Source organism: Talpa europaea, assembly GCF_964194135.1.
Source record: "Talpa europaea genome assembly, chromosome: 6".
Lineage (NCBI taxonomy): Eukaryota > Metazoa > Chordata > Mammalia > Eulipotyphla > Talpidae > Talpa > Talpa europaea.
This window is the reverse complement of record NC_140072.1, coordinates 43290687-43310935: the sequence shown is the minus strand read 5'-3', so window position 1 is coordinate 43310935 and position 20249 is coordinate 43290687. Positions and strand designations below refer to the sequence as shown.

At 47.9% G+C, this 20249-nt stretch overlaps 1 protein-coding gene across 1 annotated transcript in view; it reads left to right on the top strand.

Moving 5' to 3' along the window:
• Positions 1-693: 693 nt before the first annotated feature.
• Positions 694-20249, top strand: part of PAX8 (paired box 8) — a gene marked incomplete at both ends in the record, with an annotated part of 56568 nt that continues 37012 nt past the window's right edge. The window contains 2 exons of the mRNA XM_084234811.1: positions 694-790; positions 1130-1237. Coding sequence (XP_084090937.1) covers positions 694-790; positions 1130-1237 — 205 coding nt within the window. The remainder of the gene's footprint in view (positions 791-1129; positions 1238-20249) is intronic.

Here is a 20249-nt window from a genome sequence, read left to right as displayed (position 1 = left end):
TGGCTGCCAGTCCTCTGAACTCATCTCCCAAGTTCAGAACCTTCAAGGAGCAGGAAAGAAGTCTGATGGCCATGTGTGTTTGTGTGTGTGTGTGTAAATGGGAGGAGAGAGGGGTCCTCTTGGTTATGTGATCATTTACATTAACTTACAGGTATGAGGGTGTGGATCCTGTCTGGGCTGTAAGGAGAAAATGGTTTAAACAGATTGTTCAGACCAGTGCTGAGAGATTAGGACCACCTTGCCTCTAGTCCTGGGAGCAGGCTTCTACCATCCTGCATGAGGAATATAAAAACAAGTTCTCGTCTATGAGAGAAAAAGCGGCTACCCTAACCCCAGAGCAGTGCAAAGGTTAGAGAAGGAAGGGTGTCACAGAGCCACCCTATCTCTCACTTCTGGAGGTCAGTGATCCCAGGAGAACCCAGACACCCTCATCCTCAGGCCTTGAGGCCTCTATCCCCCACTCCTCCAATATTTCCAGGCCTGCTGAGTTAGGGCTCAGCTGCCTTCCTCGCTGCTCTCCGCTGGAAACAGAAGCTCTAGCGAATGTTTCTAACTCCTGAGTCCACTCAGCCATGTCCCCCTCGCAAAATCCTCCCCTTCCCGCACCCCCCTGCACCCAGCCAGCCAATCCGCGGCCTGCGAGCCTCTCCAGACCCATCTCTCAGGGCCCTGGCGGGATAAAACCAGTCGGCGATGCCGGGTGGATGGGAACAAACTTCAGAACCAGGAGAGACACTGTGCCCAGGGCACCCTCTCAGGCGGACCCAGGCAGTGAGGGCCAACCGGCCAGGTATGCTGCCCAGGGGTTGACTGAAAGCTGACATGGGGAGTGGGGTGATTCCGAAAAGGCAGAAGGTCCCAGGCAGCCTGGCAGCTTTTTCCCTCCCAAGTGAAACTGGATAGGGCTGAAAGAGGGTCTAGGGCTGGAGTTTGGGGCTTCCTCAGTGGCCCCCCATTCCCGGATCCCCCAGACAGTCATATTTTAGTTAGTCCAGGCTGAGGTTAGGTACATTTCTCCTAAAAATCTTCCTACTCTTGCCAGTCTATGAGAACCCATAGGCTAGGGCCCGGGGAAGAGGTCTAAGGCAGCAGACTGGAATCTCATGCCCCTTCCCCTGGGTCCGTGCAGGGCAGTGGCTTGGCGAAGGGCGCGGCGGGGACCTGCGTGAGGAAGCCCTGAGTCCTCAGCGGGCTGCGTGCGACTCCCTGGCGATGCCTCACAACTCCATCAGATCCGGTAAGGACGCGGCGTGGCCAAGACCCCCGAGCCCCCGCGTCGCCGTGCGTCCGTGCGCGCGCTCGGGCCGGTGGGGCTGGGGAGCCTCCGCTCCGGGCTCGCGGGACCCACCTGCGTGGGGAAGAAGCTGGGGGCGCCTCGGGCCTGGCACTCGGCTGCGGCCGGCCGCCTAGCTGCTCTCGGGCACTGAGGTCCCACGGTCCGGAGGAGCCGCCCTCCCCAGACCTCGATTTCTACGGACTACACAGGGCGGTGAGGAGCTTTCCGTGGGGGTCAGAAGGGTGTCCCTCGCTCTCCACCCGCGTCCTGCATGGCCTAGCGGAGTGGGCACCCTGCGCGCTCGCAGGCCGTAGGCCGCTCGGGTGCTGGACTTGTGGTTCCCCGGCCGCCACCTCTTAACCCTGGTTCCTGGGGGCGCGCAGTCAGTCCTAGCCAGCGGGCTGCGTGCTGAGCCCCGAGCACTCTCAAGTCAAAGGGAAGAGAGCCCGTGGCCTGGGGCCTGGGAGCCTTGGGTGCACTCGGGAGCTCTCGGACCCTCCTCGCTGAGCACGGGACAGATGGGAGCTTCGCGCGGGACGCCTGGCCAGGGAGGAAGGTGCTGCCCCCGAGGCCAAATCCCTCTCCCCACCCGGGCCCGGGCCCCAGGGCCTTCAAAGCGCTTGGGGTCTTTCGCGGCGGCACCGGATTTCCTCAAGCTAAGGAGGTCTGTGCGGGGAAGGAGTCGCCGGGTCGGGGCCGAGCGGCGTGAATGGCACGGCCGCCCTGGCGCGCAGCAAGTGTGGACAGCGGGTTAGGCGCGGCCCGACCCGCAGTGATGGATGGAGGCGGGCCGGCTGCGGGGAAGGCGATTTATGGGGCTAGGGCGCAGCACTATCGATTGGGCCTGCGAAGTGAGAGGAAATCAATATTTCAGATGAATTCTCCGCGAATATGAAGTCCCGCTCGGCAAACGGGACATTTGTTATAATAAAGAGGGTCGGATGGCGCGCGGCGCGAGGCTGAGATCTCTATTTAGCTGCGAGTGCTCGAGTCTGAGCTTAGCTGCGTCTCTGGTCCTGTGGCGATCGCTCCGAAGGGTGCGGGAACCCCCTGGGGCGCCGGAAGATTTCTCATTCCGGTTTGCTCAGGAGCTGCATATCCAGTCCCCAATAAGCTCCCTCCCCACCCCGTTCCCCAGCTCCCCCGTGGGAGTGGGACCACAGCCGTCCCGCTGCCCTTGGCTGGCGCTGCAAGGGACTCGGAGTAGAGACTTGGCGGCCCTTCCAGGGAACCGCGGGGTTGGAGAGCCTGGGGACAGAGAGGAGCTGCCTGACACCCCTTTCGTAGCAGCTCCCGGGTGCCACCCTTGCTCCTTGGTCACATTCTGAGGCTAGAGCCAGATTTTAGCGCCTTAGTCGTTAGCCAGATCGGAGTTCAACATTAGACTTCGCCCGGCCTCCAAATCAGGACCGGCTCGCAGGCTGAGAGCGCACAACCCGATCCCACACCGCGCTGGCTCCGGCCGCTTCTGCTCTGTTCTGGGTTTTGATGTCTCCCCAGCTCTCGACCTCCCCCTGACCTTTCTGTTGGTGGTATGAGTGGGTGCTCTTGTACCTCGAATTTACCGTGGTGGACTAGACACTTTCCCTCTGTCGCTGCTCCAGAGATAATATGATGGTACGGTCCCGGGGTTGGTTTGATTCTGTTTTGGCTACGAATTTTCAATCTAGAAGCACTCATTAGGATTAATGGGAATAAAAGAGGAAAAGATGCAATTTACTATTTACTTTATTTTTAATCAAGAACAAGCTGCTTACCCCATTACCTTAGGCGCAAATCGCCCTTGGGTTTGGGGAGGGAGTCCTTTACCACCACGCAGCCTGGTCAGGGGCAGAGGTATTTTATTTTATTTTATTTTATTTTTTCTGTTTAGGGAAAGCAAAGGATCTTCTTCTACGCCTCCCCTAAAATAAAGAAATAATGCTAGAAGGAAGGGAGAATGAGACTTGCTCTTTTAGTTTAATGTTGAAAACAGAAAAAAAAAAAATTGCCCAAAACACAGCTCAGAAGGCTAAAGACTGTCCCGGTTTCTTTTTCCAATCTTCTGTCCGCAAAACCTGAGCAAGAGACCTTCTATCTTTCTGATCCATTTACCTGACATTGCTATGTATGTTTAGAGTTGAATTCATAAACTGATCCTGTTTTTTATAAGCACTTTCCTCTCTTAGGGTTTGGCAGCTTCCCTTTTCTCCCCAGACACATCCACTCCTGGGTTCTGCTTTGCCTGGGGAGTTTCCCCCTTTAAGTTTTCTCTGAAGCAGAACCCCGGGGCTCAGCCTGCCACTGGTTTTTTGTGAGAGCGAGGCTAGCACACCATTTCCAATAATCAGAGATGCTAGACAAAAGTTTAGTGTGCAGCCTCTGAGTCTCACCCTTAGCTCATTCTGGGCTAATCTTGCTTTGCAGAGAGATCTTAATATTTTTGTCTTACAACTTTATTATTAGGAAGGGACCTTGAGAGCAAATATTGAATTATTCAGATATGCACTGGTCAGCCACAGACTGAACTCTCTGTGAAAACCACCAGGAATTTTGTAGTATCAGGGAACAAAGATTGTCTAAAGCAAAAACATTTTTTTTAACTATTCAAAGATGCACGAGAAAGGAACACGGAGTAAATATAAAAATGCAAAGGCTACTGTATCAATGAGGAAGAGAGTTTAGTAAAAGCAAGCAGGTTGTCATTAAAACTCCTGTACAATAACTTCCTGCTCGCTCCTGAAAATAGGTTATTCCAAGTGGTAGAATGAGATCACAGATCACAGAGGAAGGAACTTACTTCTTACTTTCCAGATCTGTCTGAGATGTAAAACCCTCCCCCTTCTCTTGGTCTTAGAAAGAGCAAAGGGTGGCAGATGCATTTGGGAGGATCTATTTTGGCCCCTGGTTTCTTGCCTAGGTTGAAAACAAGGTCTTCTGGGAATGGGAAACAGTCTTGAAGAACATAAAGAGGTATTGGGGTCCCTCAATTCATCTTTGTTTCAGGATGGTTCATCCTCCCACCCTCCTCAATGCAAGTTAATTAGGAGATAATTTAGCTACCTTGTGAATTAGTTTTAAGATAAGTATCTTTTCAAGCTTTGTCACTTTAATTGCCCCACTGATTGATAAGAAGTAATTATTTCTAATTGACACTTTTTTGATGTCTATTGGAAGCATTTATTTGGGACTTTTTGGGGTGGAAGGAAAGTTAATTAATTTTATCAGACTATACCCCAAAGGACTCTGCCTAATTTTTCTGAGGAGGACAAAGGAATTGAGGGAAAATCACATGAAAATCAATCTCATGGAGTTTTACTTATCAAGAGAGATTTTCGTTCAAAGGAAAATGTCTACTAATGCAAAAATATGTCAGAATTTTCTTCTTAAGGGGGCAAATCTCTAATTTTAATGAACTACATGTTTTATGGACATATATTTTCCCAAGGATATACTCACAATCCTTTTATATGCGGAGTTCAATTGGAGTAGGTTGCTCTACTTCGTAATTAATTGTTTGTAAAGAGTGAAATCAATAGAATTCAGTATGTTCAGAAAAAAATGGCACCTTTTTGTAAGAGCTAATTGTAAGAAAGATTTACAAATCGTCATTTTGTTCTGTAATTATTGATAGAGTTGGGTATAAAGGTGAAACTTTACTTACAGTGACATGCCTTTTCATACCTAAACCTAGGAGTCAACAGTTTAATCATTCACATCCTCCAGAATAATTTACTGTGAAAGAGAAAGAGGGAAAGAATAGAGAGGGGAAAAGGAAGACACTGGAAGCAGGCAATGGGGGAGGGGTGGGGTGGGGGAAGAAGGTGGTTAGAGAGAATAAAAATGAAAGAACTTTTCTCAGAAGGAAGGTAACCAGGTGCGGGGAATGTTTGCCTTTCGAGTATAAGAAAATCATAATTCTACTTCCAAACACATCCTTTCAGACACAATCCTTACCACAGCTACTAAACAGTCCCTAAACACTACTGGAAAACACGTATTTTTCTGTTCATAAAAAGAGGCTGGATCTTCAGAACCAGCTGGTTTGGATTGTGAGTAAGTGTTAAAGTCTTGATCTGGTGTCCATGAAAAGGAAGGAAGGACTATGCTTTGTGTGTGTGTGTGTGTGGAGGGGGAATGTCCCTAAAGAGATTTGATGTTTATTTTTATTACTAAAACCCCTGTGATCTGTACCCATGGTTGTGTACTCACGACGTGTTCATAGATAGACTTGTGACTCGCTGACATTGGAAAACATTCCCACATTAACCTAAAGCGGGGAAACACTGGCTCACATGCCTGCACGCCTGAAATGAGAGTAACCCAATCAAAGAAGACGCGCTCCTGTCAGATTAATTTCAGCCAATGCTTTTTTCAATCATTTATGTATAAAATTGTGTCTGCTTTTAATGATGTTTCTTCCAGATTACGTGGAGCTGCAAGAATGAGGAAACATTTTAAATGAAAAAGGAATTTAAGACATACAAACAGCAGATAATATCGCATACCAACCTCACTATTAGTAAAACTGAAAAAAATATATAAATAATGCAAAAAAAATCAGCAAGGGAGAGTTTAGTAATGGAAAATTCCCCTGCAATTAAATGAAACAGTAATTTAGTGGAGATATGCCTGAATTAATTAGCATTTATTAATTGGTTCACATAAAAACAATTTGTGTGTGTGTCTCTTTCTGTGTATGTGTGTGTGTGTGTGTTTGGAAAACAGTATTTAAAAGATATATTTTCCTAGGAAAAGTTTCTCAAATGATCAAATCAAATGATATAGTTATTAATTCTGTCCTGTTAAAAATTCCAGTTCTCTCACTGGTGAATTTCACCTACACGCAAAGAGGGTGGGGGTAAGGGAGAGGCAAAAGAATGATGTGGTTCCCCGTTTTCTTGGGACATTTCTAAGCTTGAAACCAATTGGAGACAAGCAGGCAGAGTCCGCTGTGCGTAGGAACGTTCAAACGTGATCCAGAGTGGACTCTCAGATGACCCCCCTCCTCTGGGACACAACTTAGGGTGGCAGAGGACGCTGCTCTGTGGCTCTGCTCCACCCCCCTTCACCTGCTCCACCCCCCTTCACCTGCTCCCCCCAGAACCTGCTGGAGCATTTTCGCCAGCTCAGGCAGGAACTCAGTTTGTAATCTCAGCGAGGAGCTTGCTAGGGTTGACTGGTGCATGGATGTGTTTACTTTCTCTCGCCACAGTTGGTCTGTCTTCAGTTCTAAGCATTTTAAAGTTGCTCTATTTATCAGCCCAAGAGGTGCTGGGTTCTCAGTTGTACTGAGAAAGCTCTGAGTTCTGTGGGTCTGAGTACACAAGAAACCAAAAGATAAACGAAACAATTTTGTTTAAAATAATTTTCAAAGAAGGAGCCAGGGGAATGCACCCTCATTTAGGGTTGCAGTTTGCTTTTGTTTGAGTGGAGACTTGGGGAAAGATTGAGTCACAGTCCCCACTGGCCCCCCAGTCCCTTCTAATATAGAACTCACAGGTACAAAACACATTTGAAAAAAGAGAATGCCCCCACATTGGGGATTCTGCTATGCTTAGGAACATCCTCAGTATAGTTCCCTGGGAAAGTGATTCTTTCTGGTTTTAGATTGAGCCACCTTAGCCAAAGTTCTTTAGAGAGGGAAGTAAAATATATATGAGCAATGATGGCTTCCAGCAGAAGTGTCAGATTTTTCTCTTGGAGGAAAGAATACTGAAAACAACAATCCAGGTGATTCCTGGCTCTTGAAAACTCTACTCTCCCGGCCAACCCCAGTTCATCCAGCCCTGATCAGTCACCTGGGAGGGGGCCTCTGGATGAGGGTAGGTTGGTCAGAGGCATCCAGTATTCCTTATTTATCTATAGTCATGGCACTTTTAACTAGATCTTTAAGGGTCTGTAATCATTTCTCCAGTGTTAGAACTGACAAGTCCTTGGGTCCCTGAAGAAACTTCCAGATACCTCTCTTGCCCAGGCGGGGACATGATGAACTAATATCTCATAAGATTCATAGGCCAGAAAAATCTCCAGGGGAAGGTTTCTATTTCAAACTTTCATCCATGTCACTGAAACTGGGCTTTATGTGGACTGGTTTCTCAGTTCAGGAGCCCCCTGGGATATCTGGGTCCTGCTTCTGTGTTTATTCCTGAGGACCCTCCCATAGTCCTGGATGCCAGATAAGGTAACAAGTATCACCAAAGCTCAGCTCAGCCAGCCCACAGCCTCTCCGGCTCTAACACTTTTATATCCACAAAAAGAGAACTAATATCTATGGACTGAGCATGCCCTGGCATTCAGTGAGCCCCCAGGACATGGAAGCTGTAATCGTTGCCTCTGAGAACAGTCATACGAATGGTTTTCTGCTGCCCATGTCTCACTTAACTCTAGGACTCTAAAGGGAGATCTTGTTATTAACATTTTTTTACAGATGAGAAAGAAACGGATGCTCAGAAGCTAATCTGTCTCCAGCTCCCCTTTCCACTACCCCACCCTGATGTCCAGCTCATCAAGACTCCTATAGCACTAGAAGGCTCATACCTGCAACTCCTTTGGGAACCTGGTCCAGAACCTTCCATAGAAGGGTCTGTATCAATGGTGACAGGATGAGCCTTCAGTCTTCATAACCTTGTTTTTCTCAAAAGTGGCCCTAACACTCCAGCTCCATTAAAATAGTTCAGGTTTCACCTTCTCATCTGTGAAATTAGAGAAGTTGTCCATATCTGGAGGCCCCTCCTCAGGATCACTGTGAGGAGGAAAGTGGCACGGCAAAGGCAAAAAGAGGGGGCTCTCTTTAACACTTTCCCCAAACCTGACACACCTCTACTTACAGTCACCCAAAGCAACTATTTGTGCACGTCAACAAATCATAGGCCAATGGGAAACTTACTTCCTTGGTACCCCCAAACCACATGTGGCCTCCCTGCCTGGGTCTATTCCAGTGACTGAGTCAGTGTGTATGTGATAGAAACAGTTAGGGTTACTGGGAAGACCCACCTACAAAGTCAGGGGCCCCACGTCCCTAGGCACTTGATGTGCTAGATGTCATTCCCCCAAGTTTAGGTTCTTTCTTGGGGTCCCCCACTGACATTTGAAGCCAAGTGGTCTGCTCCTCCAGAACCTCTGCCCAGGTTTGGTTTTTAACAGTAGCAGGAAAGGGGCTTAATTATTTTCAGTTTTTGCTATGGGGATTAGCCAGAGATGGTTGCGTTTTTCTGATGAAAACCAGTTTTTGGTTCAAGGTTGAGTGGCTCCCTTCTTTCAACTTTTTTTCTCCCTTCCCCTATCTTTAGCCACAATGTTCATCAGTTTTGTCGTTTGCATTTGTTCTCGTAAGTGGCCTTGGAGTGACCTGGGTGGTTAGTGCTAATTAGCCCACCGGGACATATTGTCGCTGTCAGACCCACACACAGAGAGGTCCAGGGAGCTAGTTGGGTGACACATCTAAGAGAGAAACAGCTTAATCTGCTGCTATCATGTGAGTTTGCACACACTGTCTGCATATTGCATTTTTGATTCTTCAGATTTTCTAGGAAGATGACAGAATTATTATCTCTCCAGTAAACGCAGGGAAAGGGAGTCCCTCAAAGGGTGAGGGACTCTTGAAGGGACAAGGAAGCCAGGGCTACGTGACAAGCTTCCCATCGCCACAGGCAGCAAGAGGGGGCTCATGGTGGAGGCTTCACCCTTGACCCAGACCTTGGTGCTCTCTCCTTGTGTGACCGCCGGCAAGTGAATTGTCTCCCTGGGCTTGAATTTCCTCATCTGTATAAAGTGAAGATGTCGCAGGGCTTTTAGAAAGTACTGAAGGCAAAACCAGTACCCTCACCTGGCTCATAACAGATACTCCAGAAATTTTTTTTGTGCTACTTATAGTGGTCAGCTAGGAGAGTCTCCAAAAATTCTCCAGAGCAGATTCCAGACAATTATACTGTCTTAATATTGCCTGTAAAACTCTCCATAACTCACTTGAAACCCAGCATTGAAACTTTGTTCCAGTTAAAATTGAAGACAGATCTTTTAATATTCTGTGTAGACAAAATAAAAGTCTACTGCCTGAGGATGTTGTGTTAATTGAAAGACTTGTGGGTAGTGTGGCTCAGACCCCTGTGGTCACAATCAGCATTACCCCAGCCCACTCTAGAAAAGGATACTTTATTTAATTTTACCAAAAAACCCAAGCCTAGGGGAAGCATTTGGCTCATGATAGAACAAGTTGTCCATGGACTTTATCCTGGAATCCAGAACATTCTAAGGTTTTAGTAGAATTGGTACTAGGGGAAAGATGACTAAAGCAAGTGTGTAGCTAAGACAGGAAGATTTGTCTTGGGTACTTGTTCTTAATTAACACAGAAACATACGTATATTAAAAGATAATAAAAGCCACCAACCTTCTGTCTTTTTCACACTTCTCTCTCCTTCTACCCACACCCCATCCTATACGTTCTTACTTTATGCAGCAATATTCCAGTTTGGGCATGCTAACAAACTGTGGTTGACATTAAAAATCTGTGATTAGCTAAATCAAATCACCAACTCCAGTTCTGTTTTGCTCTTTCACTTTGACAAGGAAATCCTTGGTTACTAATGAAATGGAAGCGGCAAGAATGGGGTGACCTCTTGACAAGTCCTGGGGCATCAGGCTATGACCTCAGGAAGGGAACAAGGAGGAGGGGTGAATTTGGTGGTGAGTGTCAGGCCAGTAGAGATACTGCCATCAAGCTGAGAGCTGCTGCAAACAAGGGTTCGCTGTTGAATTCAATTTCATCAGCCCTGGGGGAAAGCCATCCTCCACTTGCGGGCACTGCCCATAGGGGCATTCGCTGCCAGAGGAGTCAAGGAAATGACAAAGGTGCACTTTCTCAGGACAGGAAGCTGGAACCTTATAATTTCTTTACAAGGGTGAATCTCTTGAACCAAGAGGGGAAACAATCAGATAAAACAATTTGGTGGCAGGACAAGAATTAACCGGCCCAGCTGATGGGAGCATCAAAGATCATTTATCTCCCAAATCCACCCCAGCACAACCACATTGTCACCTACTGCACATAAGCCTCAGCTGGCATTCTTGAGTCTGGTCTATCACTGGAGTACTCATTGTTCCAGAAAGGCAGCATGTGAGCCTGTGTGGGATCAGCCAGCCTGTGTTGTGCTGGGACTCCCAGTCAGCGCAGGGCACAGTTGCAGAGCTGTGGTGCAAACACCATGCAGACAGGCCCACTTCTGCCAAATCAGCATGTCTATTGAATACTTCCGATGCTTAACCCCCACGCCTTGCAGGTGTGCAGATGTTGTGAGGCAACCCCCTTTATGTGTCTCATCTCCGACAGTCTGACAAGGCTTGGGTCTTCTGATCTCAGTATTGTGTGATGATATGACAGTGTCCCAAGCCAAGAACACCCTTATGTCCAAGTCCCCCTCTCCTACTGGCCACAAAGCTGTCAACACAGGAGTCCCTAAGCTGGACGGGCCTGCTCCAGACCTCGGGGCTCAGGCTCCTACGGTAGGACTTGCCCTGGAGGCTTCTGCCGCAGTGACACAGTGACTTTCCTGATTGCTTTCTCAGAGCTGCTTTCCTTGGGGCCTGATGGGGTCCTGTTAGCTGGTACGTGTCCATCTCCCCGAGAGATCTGAGGTCAGGCATGCATCGTGCCCCGCCCTGCCCACACTGCTCTGTCCAAGCTCCCTGGAAGTCACTCTCTGTACTCCAGTATAGACACAATTGTGCACAGTCTTCTATTGTTTGCAGGCCATTTTGTGTGTGTTCTTCAGTCTGCCCCGTGCAGATGGTGCCTGTTGAGAGGTCAGGGAGCCTGTGTTTTCCCCAGATAGAAGGCAAAAGGGGTTGCTAAAGAAGCTGGGCCTTAAGGGTCAGACATAACTGGTTTTGAATCCTCATTCAACCACTTAACACCTGCATGACTTCAGGAGCCCTTTCCATGGTCAGTAAAATGGCCCATGGTTCCTGCCTTTGCAGGTCTTGTGAGGACTAACTGCCCCCATGTTTGTGAAGTACATCCCAGCCCAGCTCAAACACCACCTCCTCCTGAAGACTTCCAAGACTCCATTCTCCTCCCCAACCCCGCCAAGGGTCCCAGCACATTATTTTTACAGCACATTTTGTATAGAAGGCTTATCTCTGTGACTTTCATCTTCTAGATTTGAGCTACTTGAGTGCCTGGGGAGATGAGCACCACGCATCCCACGAACTCCTAGGTCTTTGTTACACCACAAAGTCTACCTGGTCCCTTGTTTGAGGCTGTCACCACATTTTACCAGTGAGGAAACAGAGACCCTGTTTTCCAAGAGTTGTGCCTTGCCCTTGACTCTTGGGGCTTGGTGGCAGGCCAGGGGCTGGTGCTTAAAGCCAGGGACACCCTGCTGTCTTTCAGAGCATCAGGTAGGAGAGTGAGAGCCCAGCTGAGGCAGCACTGGATATGGCTTGTCCTGAGTCAGAACTCTCCCAGGGGAATGAGAAGAAGGCGTCTCCCACACCTTCTGGTGACACCCAGAGAGAGCTGCCAAGACACAAACACGCAATTGCACACACATGCATGTGTACACACACACTCACACATCTACACAACACACATTTGCAGACAAACATGTGTACAGAGGCACGCCCATACAACCAGGGCCAAGACTAGGATAAGGAACAAAAGACTCCACAATGCAAATTTTAAGGAGGTTCTCACTCTCAGACACATGCAAATGCAGGGTAGGCCTTGAAATTAAAGCAAAGTGAGCGCCTCCTTAAATTTTGTGTCAGATGCCTGGCTATCCTCTCCCTGTTCCCTGTACACAATACACACATCTACACATTCATTTCCACCCACACTCATACACGTTGGTGACATCTTCATGCACATAGACATAAACCTACAGTACTTCACCCTCTTGCACGTATAAATGCGTTAAGAAGCCTTGTGTGGAGAACCCCTTCCTAGGTCTGTGGGTGATAGAAAAGGCCAGAGAAGGCCCTGCTCTCAGAAAACCTGAGCCCCCCAATAGTGAAATTAATTACAGATGTAACTGGCCAGTCCCATTGAGTCCAAGGCTGCTGAGAAGGCGTTGCTGATGAATATGATGGGATATATGGGGAATCCACTCTGTGTTGTGGATAACTCCGGTCAGTTTAGGCATGAGGACACGGGCCTGTGACCTCCCTGTTTTTGCATTTTGAGGTCTGAGCAGATGAACTCTAGGATCCAGCCATGTTCCCCTCTGCAGCCCTCCACTTAAGTTATGGGACTTGGGTGGGTGGTGCAGGCCCTGCAGAGCGCTTGTTTTCAGATGAGAGCCTAGGTTGGCTTGCATGGGTTGTTCATCTGGCCAGTGTCAGACTGGACTTCTGGGGTTCATTCATGTGGCTCTTCCCAGATGGGGGTAGAGTGACCAAGTGGGCATGTGCAGCAGCAGGACTTGCCATTCTAGAATCTGGTCTCTTGGACCCCACTGAAGGCAGGTGGCTGGGGCTGTCACAGGGGGGCACCTGTGCTCAGACCACGAGAATATCCACTCTAACTTCCCCTTGCTCGGGGTGCAGGAGCAGAGCTCTAGGGAGCTCTCTGTCCTTTCCCTGCAGCCATCTGAACTCCGTGTTTGTGTTCATCCAAGCAAACTGATTATTACAAACAATGTGGTGTCAGCAGGAATATTTCGTATATTCGATCAACAAATATTTGTGTAACTTTCATATATCAGTGATTCTCAAATAATGTTTCCCTGTAAAGTAGGCAGAGGTGCTTGTTAATATAAGGAAATTGAATAATAGTGACAGGAAAAAATATATCTGTGGATAAAATAACTTAGAATTTCAGGTATAATTTTTTTCTATTAAAGGGTCACTGTCTCCTGTTTTCATTAGTATGTCGGGTCTGACTTAGCAGCACATTGTAATTCTCTCTGTGCCAGGCTTATTGTTTTGTGATGTTGCTGTGTGTCATCTTCCAGGTACAGGGCTTCTGGCAAGTGTCAGAGCAGCTGGGCTGATGAAGCTGGAGATTGTCAGATGTCCACCTAGCAGCCCTAGTGCCCGGTTTCTGTGATGTGATGACCCATATGCCTCAGAAGGTGTCCAAGCGTTTCTATTACAGAGGATTTACCTTGTCATCATCCAAAGGAAGGAACTTTGTCCCTGATGCCCTCCTGCCCTGCTGTCCCCCACCCCTGCCCCCACCGCCACCACCGACACCCACACACAGCTACTGCCTTTACTTTTCCTGATAAGACCCCTCTTTTCCAGGCACATGGCAAGCATATGTGTGCCTGTCATTGAAGGATCCCAGTCAATCTGTGGCAGAGAAAGAACTTATGCAGAAAAGCTGAATCAGCCTCCCTGAACATACACCCACCCACCTATCACCCCTGGAACACATCGCTTCTCCGATTCAGCTTCTCTGGACACACCTAGAACTATGCCACCTCTTTTTGACATTTCTCTGAAGATCTTGTCACTCCAAATTGTCCATCCTAGTCAGGATGACCATTATAACAGAATTCCAAAGACTGTGTGACGTAAATAACAGACACGCATTGCTTCCAGTTCTGGAGTCCAGAAGTCTGAAAGCAGAGGGCCAGCATGACTGGCTCTGATGAGGGCTCTCTTCCCAACTTGCAGATGCCACCTTCCCACTCATCCTCACGCACCTTCCTCAGAGCTTGTGCATGGGAAGAGAAAGAGAGATCTGTTGTCTTCCTCTTCTTATAAGAGCACTAAGTCCCACCAAGACAGCCCACTCCCCCACCATGAGCTCCTCCAACCCTAATTATCTCCCAAAGGCCCCATGTCCACATACAGGGCTGATGCTTCAGCATATGGGTGTTCAGTCCATAACACACACCCCCAATGTGATTTCTTTTTCTCCTACTCAGTGCATAGACTGTTTGGTCCTCTATCCAGAGATGCTCCTATTCCCAACTCTCTGCTGTCCTCTCATGAATCTGTCTACTCCCTCTTGGTCTATTTCTCTTCTAAATCTGCCCATTCTGAACCCTGTGCTTTCCTTTCTTCAGGTGACTCCATCTCCTGAAGAAGCACTGGCATCTCATTGCTCTCTGACCCTGATCCCCAGCACACATGCAAGTTTCCCTGCACTGCCCCCCTCCCAGTGCCTGTTACCCCAGGCCTTATGAGGTGTTCTCACCCAGTCATGCATCCCCTGGTCACTGTATTCAGTTTTCCCTCCAAATTGTTCCAAAGAGCATTATCACTCTAGTAGTTGGTGCAATACGTAAACCCACTGTCCTTCTGTATGGCAAAACAGAGTTAGGCTTTGGCGTTCCAGAGCTCCAGAGCCTGTGCCTCTGCCTTCACGCTGATGTTCTAGAGAGAGGAAAGCAAACTGAACTTTTAGCTATGACAACAGTCTTTAGTCCAGATAGACACAAAATGATGCATTGGTAGAAATAGGTTCACTGAGCTGGGAGTCTCTGATTGGGGTGGGAGCATGTGACTCCCAGGAAAGACCAGCAGCAGAAGAGAAGTCAGCTGCAGGTGAAGGGGATAGCAATGGAAAGACAGCTGGAGTTCAGATAAACTGTGGGGGTTTTGGCAAGAGAAGCCAGGCTAAGGTTTTCATTCTAATCCTGCTAACAGGAAACCTGGGTCAAGTTCACTCAATGCACATGTTTGGGGGGAATTTTACTCACTGTACATGAAACTTCCATCCTCACCTGGCTGGACGTCACACTTCTATTGCTGGTTTTCACCTTCTTTTTAGCTCTCTTGCCAGGGTCACATACCTATACACTCAGTTTGGACTTTGTGGTATTTTTATTAAGCAGAACAGCCCTGACAATAATCAGTGCTAACTAGATTATTCCATTATCAAAATGTTCTGCTTTCTCTCTTTTCCAGCCCTGCTCCAGAGAATCTTAGCCGGTGATTTTCCAAAATTATCTTAGTGCCCTGCTTGCACTTCCTTTTAATCCAATCATTAACTGGCATTTGTGGGCAAATCACCTGTGTACAATCCGAGAAGATTCCATCCCACCCTCCCTGGCCCTATGTCTCACTATTTCTGTATGCAGACCCATGTTCCAGCCAACTAGTCTTTGTTTCCAAAACATACCATGTACATTCCCACCTCCTAGCAGCTGCAGGGAACACCCTCCCCATTCCCACCTCCTGGACAAAGTTCTGCACAAGTTTCACCTCCTGAACCAGACTCCCTCTGTACCCTCACCTTCAGTGACCCTCTGTGTCTGATTCCTGCTGCGTCTGCTCTGTTCCCCTCACTTGGTTCTTGGTATCACTTACCAGCAAATGCCACGGTCTTACACTGAAGTCCTGCCTTTGAGCTAAGCAAGAGCAGGAGCTCTTTTAGTTGTCTCCCCAGCACTTAACAAAACCCCTATATGCCACGAGGGCTCCACAAATGCGAGCCACAGTAGCTTTACATAATTCTCCAAGAGCATGCTTTATTGTCGTGCAACTTGACCTGATTTGTACATTTGAGTTTTGTAAATGAAGTTTTCCTGACATGAAGTATACTTGATCCTTTCATATGTTATTGCTGTAAATACTCTTCTATTTTCTTTATAGTAAGTGGCCATTATGGGAATGAGGCAGCAAAGATTGTGGCCTTTGGGGGACTTGGTGCAGTCTGAGCCTCCCTCTGGGATATATCCTGTCCCCGGGGGCATCTTGTTGGCCTGGCCTCAGATACTACGAGTAAGGTTTGGCAGCAGTGACCACTATAAATAGCACAGGCCTCAGCAAAATACCCAAAAGGGCACCTTCCTATACACACTGGTGTCAGCTCAGCATGGTGGTTATAAGATGTAGCATCTGGGGGACCAGCAGTTATAAGATGCTGTAGGCTAGGATTAAAACTCCCTAAGTAACATCTGGCACATAGTAGATGTATAGTAAGTTCTTAATAACTATTTGTTAAATGAAAGAACCTTTTTAACAATTTGCTTTAGTCTAACATCACAAGTTCCTGGCCTCTGTTAGAAAATGTGGGGTCCCCAACTCTGTATCCATCACAAGTACCCAGTGATTCTGCTGTAGATCCACATTTAAGAAACACAGATCTAAAAATCAAACTGAAAGGGGCCTCCCTGGTGGCGCAAAGGGTTAAGTCGCAGCATTTTGAAGCTATCAGAAGCCACTGCAGCATGGGTTGGATCCCCCACCAGGGAGGTGACCCACATGGTGCAGCAGACCTCTCCTGACTCACCCGAGGCTCCCCTCAGCAGTGTATTTCAGTCAGTCTGCCTGTTCTGTTACCCGGTCTGTCTCCGGTGAATCCTCTTACCCCTGCCCCCATCCCTGCGCCTCTGGTCTGTACTCCAGTTCTCGTATGCATAAATAAATAAATCTTTAAAAAACAAACTCATGGATACAGAGAACAGATTAGTTGTTGCCAGAGGGGTAGGGAGATGGAGGGAGGGTAAAATGGGTGAAGAGAGTCAAGAAGCACAGACTTCTATTAAGAAAATATATAAGTCATGGGCCTCCCCAGTGGGGCAGTGGTTGAGCGCTGGGTTGCGAAGCTGCCCGCAGCGTCTGCAGCGCCGGTTCCATCCCCAGCTGCTCCCCGGCCAACGGAGGAGGGTCCCACATGGCGCGCAGACCTCTCCTGCCGCCCACTGCTCCCCTCAGCAGTGTACTTTGGTCCTTCTGCCTGCTCTGCTCCCTGCTCTGGCTCTGGTGAATTCTCTCACCCTCCCACGCTTCTGACTGTACCCAGTGCTTGTATAAATAAATAAATAAACAAGTAAATAAACAAGTAAATAAATAAATAAAAAGAAAATATATAAGTCACCATATGTAATGAATAGCATGGGGACTATAGTCAATAATATTATGATTTTGAAAATTGCTAAGGAAATATAGTACATATACATATCATGATCATCTCGCACTGTATACAAATTTCAAATCACTGTGCTGTAGGTCTGAAACAAATATGTTACATATTGTCATGAAACCTCAATTTTATAAATACATAAATAAAAATAAAAGTGACCACACATCTGGAGTCAGTCTACTTCAAGGCCCAACCAGTGGTCTTTCGGGTGTAGAGTCTCCTGACATCCAGGTTCCCTAGACAGCAACTCCTCCTCCCAGAGATTTCCTGAATTAGGGCAGAAGTGAATGAGACTGGTGTGCAGCCCCAGGCCTGCTCCTCACTGGCTGTGCACACACTGCTTAACCCTCCAACATGGCGTCTTCATCTGTAAAATGGACTTAAATCACCAGCCTTAAATCACAGGGTTTTTGACAAAGCCCATCCCTGATGCAACAGAAGCCTAATTGATATTTAATTAAATTAAGTTTAAGAATCACTTGCCTGACAGCACGTTGAAAGGGCCCTGCTAATGTTAGGTGAGTTCTCAACCGAATTTAAACTGGATTCAGAAAGTCCTTGAAAGGAGAAGCCTGGAAGTGCTGGCAGACTGGGAGGAGCCCAGCCTGGCTGGGCAACTGTGACTATATGGGCAACAAGGCTTTGCTGTGCTGCTGTGTTCTCACTCTTACCTTAAGGAGAATTGGTCACATGGGGGAAGGATCTGGATGGACCGACCAGGATGGTGGTCCTGTAGGAAAGACAGTGACGTCAAGAGAAGCAGATGCATGGAGAGAGGGGTCATGCGTTAGAAAACTTTTGCTCTCTGCCTACCTGACTGAGTCTGCTGTTTCATGAAAAGTCACTGGAAGGAGACCCCAGAGCTGTAGCCCAATATCCCAGAAGGATAGCCCAAGGGGAAATAGCTCTATTTCCCCAAACCTGCTGTGTCCAATTCAGAAGAACAACCCTGTCATCTGTGTACTAGTTTGCTTGGGTGACAGAAACTGAAATTTATTGTCTTGCAGTTGAGATCTGGTGTGGGTAGGGTTGGTTTCTTTTGAGGGCTGTCAGGGAAGACTGTTCCAGGCTGCTCTCCTGGCTTCTGATGGTTTCCTGGCCTCTTTGGTGTTTCTTGGCTTCTAGCACTGTAACTCCAGTTTTCCCACAGCGTTCTTCTTATGTGTCTCTCTGTCCAAATCCTCCCGCCCGTCTTAAAAAGATTTATTTATTTATGCATACAAGGACTGGGGTATAAGCCAGAGGTGCAGGGGGCGGGGTGAGAGAATTCACCAGAGACAGAGTGGGGAACAGAAGAGGCAGATTGACTGAAATACACTGCTGAGGGGAGCAGCGGGTGATACAGGAGAGGTCTGCTGCACCGTGTGGCTAGCTCCCTGGGCAGGGATCCAACTCAGGTTGCAGTGGCTGCAGATAGCTTCATAGATTGCGTCTTAACCCCTTGCACCACCAAGGAGGCTCCCAAATTTTCCCCCTTATATACGGACAGTCACATGGGATTTGGGTCCATGCCAATCACCTTAATTTAATCATCTACAAAGACCCTATTTCCAAATAAGGTTCATTCTGAGATATTGGGGGTTAAGATTTCAACATGTGAGATTTGGGGGTGACAAAAGTCAGTCCCTAACAATCTGAATGCTCGATTTTCTTAGTCTAGCGGGGCCTCTGACCATCAGCTGCTTTGAGTCCAACTGACACCAACTGTGGAAGTCCTGGCTTGGGACTGACAGGGGCGAGAAGAGACTGACTCACCTTCTCTACAGCCTTTCCTGTGGCGGCCAACCAGTGCTTCCACCAAGAGCAGACTCTGCTGCCCATACTCAGAACCCAAAACACAGCACCTCAAGTCTGAGTTTACCATGTAGGAAAGTAAAGATGACAAGCAAACAAGCTGATACAAGGGCCAAAAATCATCTCACACTGTATATAAATTTCAAATCACTGTGCTGTAGGTCTGAAAAAAATATGTTACATATTGTCAGCCAAAAATCCTTCAGGGCATGTCGTCATTCAGAACTCACTCTACCCAACCCGCTACCGCCTTCCTCCCCTGTCTGCTAAGATGGTGCAGCCAATATGGCCCTAATGTCCCAAAGGGCCTGAGGGTCTTGGCATGAGGAACAAACAAGGACTTGCCCACAAAATGTGACTTTTGTCCTGGCTCTGCCATGAAGTGAGTCTGTGACTTTACACAGGTAGCTCCCCTCCTGGCCAGGTATATTGTTGCTGGCAGCTCTGCTCTCTGCAGGATACGATGCAAGTCCACCTCAATGGTCTGTTAGAGTGACTCACTGGACCATCATGCAAGTCATGTGGCAGCCCATGGAGTGGCCACCTTCCTTCCTTTCTCATGGTGCCCTCAAGACCATGCCAAGGGGCTTCTTACATGGGAAAGTTCCAGAGCTATCCCCACACAGCCTTCTGCATTCCCCTCTGGGAGTTCTAGCCTTTGTTTCCTTGCCTGAGTAGTCCCAGAGCTGCAGATATCAGGGACTGGGAGAAGAGTAAATATCCTTTCCTTCAAGCCAGAGGAGGGAAACTGAGGCACTGACAGGCAAGGCCACAGAGCGGGACTTCCAGGTCTTCTAGGACTCTGCACCCTGTGTTTCCTCCCTTGAAACCCCAACCTGCTGCAGGCTGCATCTGTCACTCTCTGTCCTCCATCCCGTTTCCTTGCGCAGTCATGAGTGTGGCTTTCACAGTGTTTAATCACTTTGCAATGGTGCCAGGTTCCGGGAAACCAGTCGACAGGTGTGGAAACCACAGATACGCAGTTTTGTCACAGACTCTGCTCAAGTGTTCAGCTTAAAAAAGTGGTTCTTCTTCATTTGTTCTACTTATTTCACTCCTCAGGCTGGTTAGGTCCCTCAGTGCCTCCCCAACACATACACTCACATACACACACAAGCACAACATATAGATGCATATTCACACATAGAGACACACAGGTACATACATGCACTTGTGCACCTCACACACACGCACATATACCATCTTTCTGTTTCTCAGATATAGGCCAAAGCCCACCCTTTCCAGCTACCTCCTTGCTGAGCTAATAAATCACCTCTTATTTCAGTCAAGACCTCAGAAATAAGGAGCCCCGGAATTAGAATGTTAATGGTCATGTATTTCAGTACTACGGCTGATGTGGGAGCCCCCTCTTCTCTCAGTCA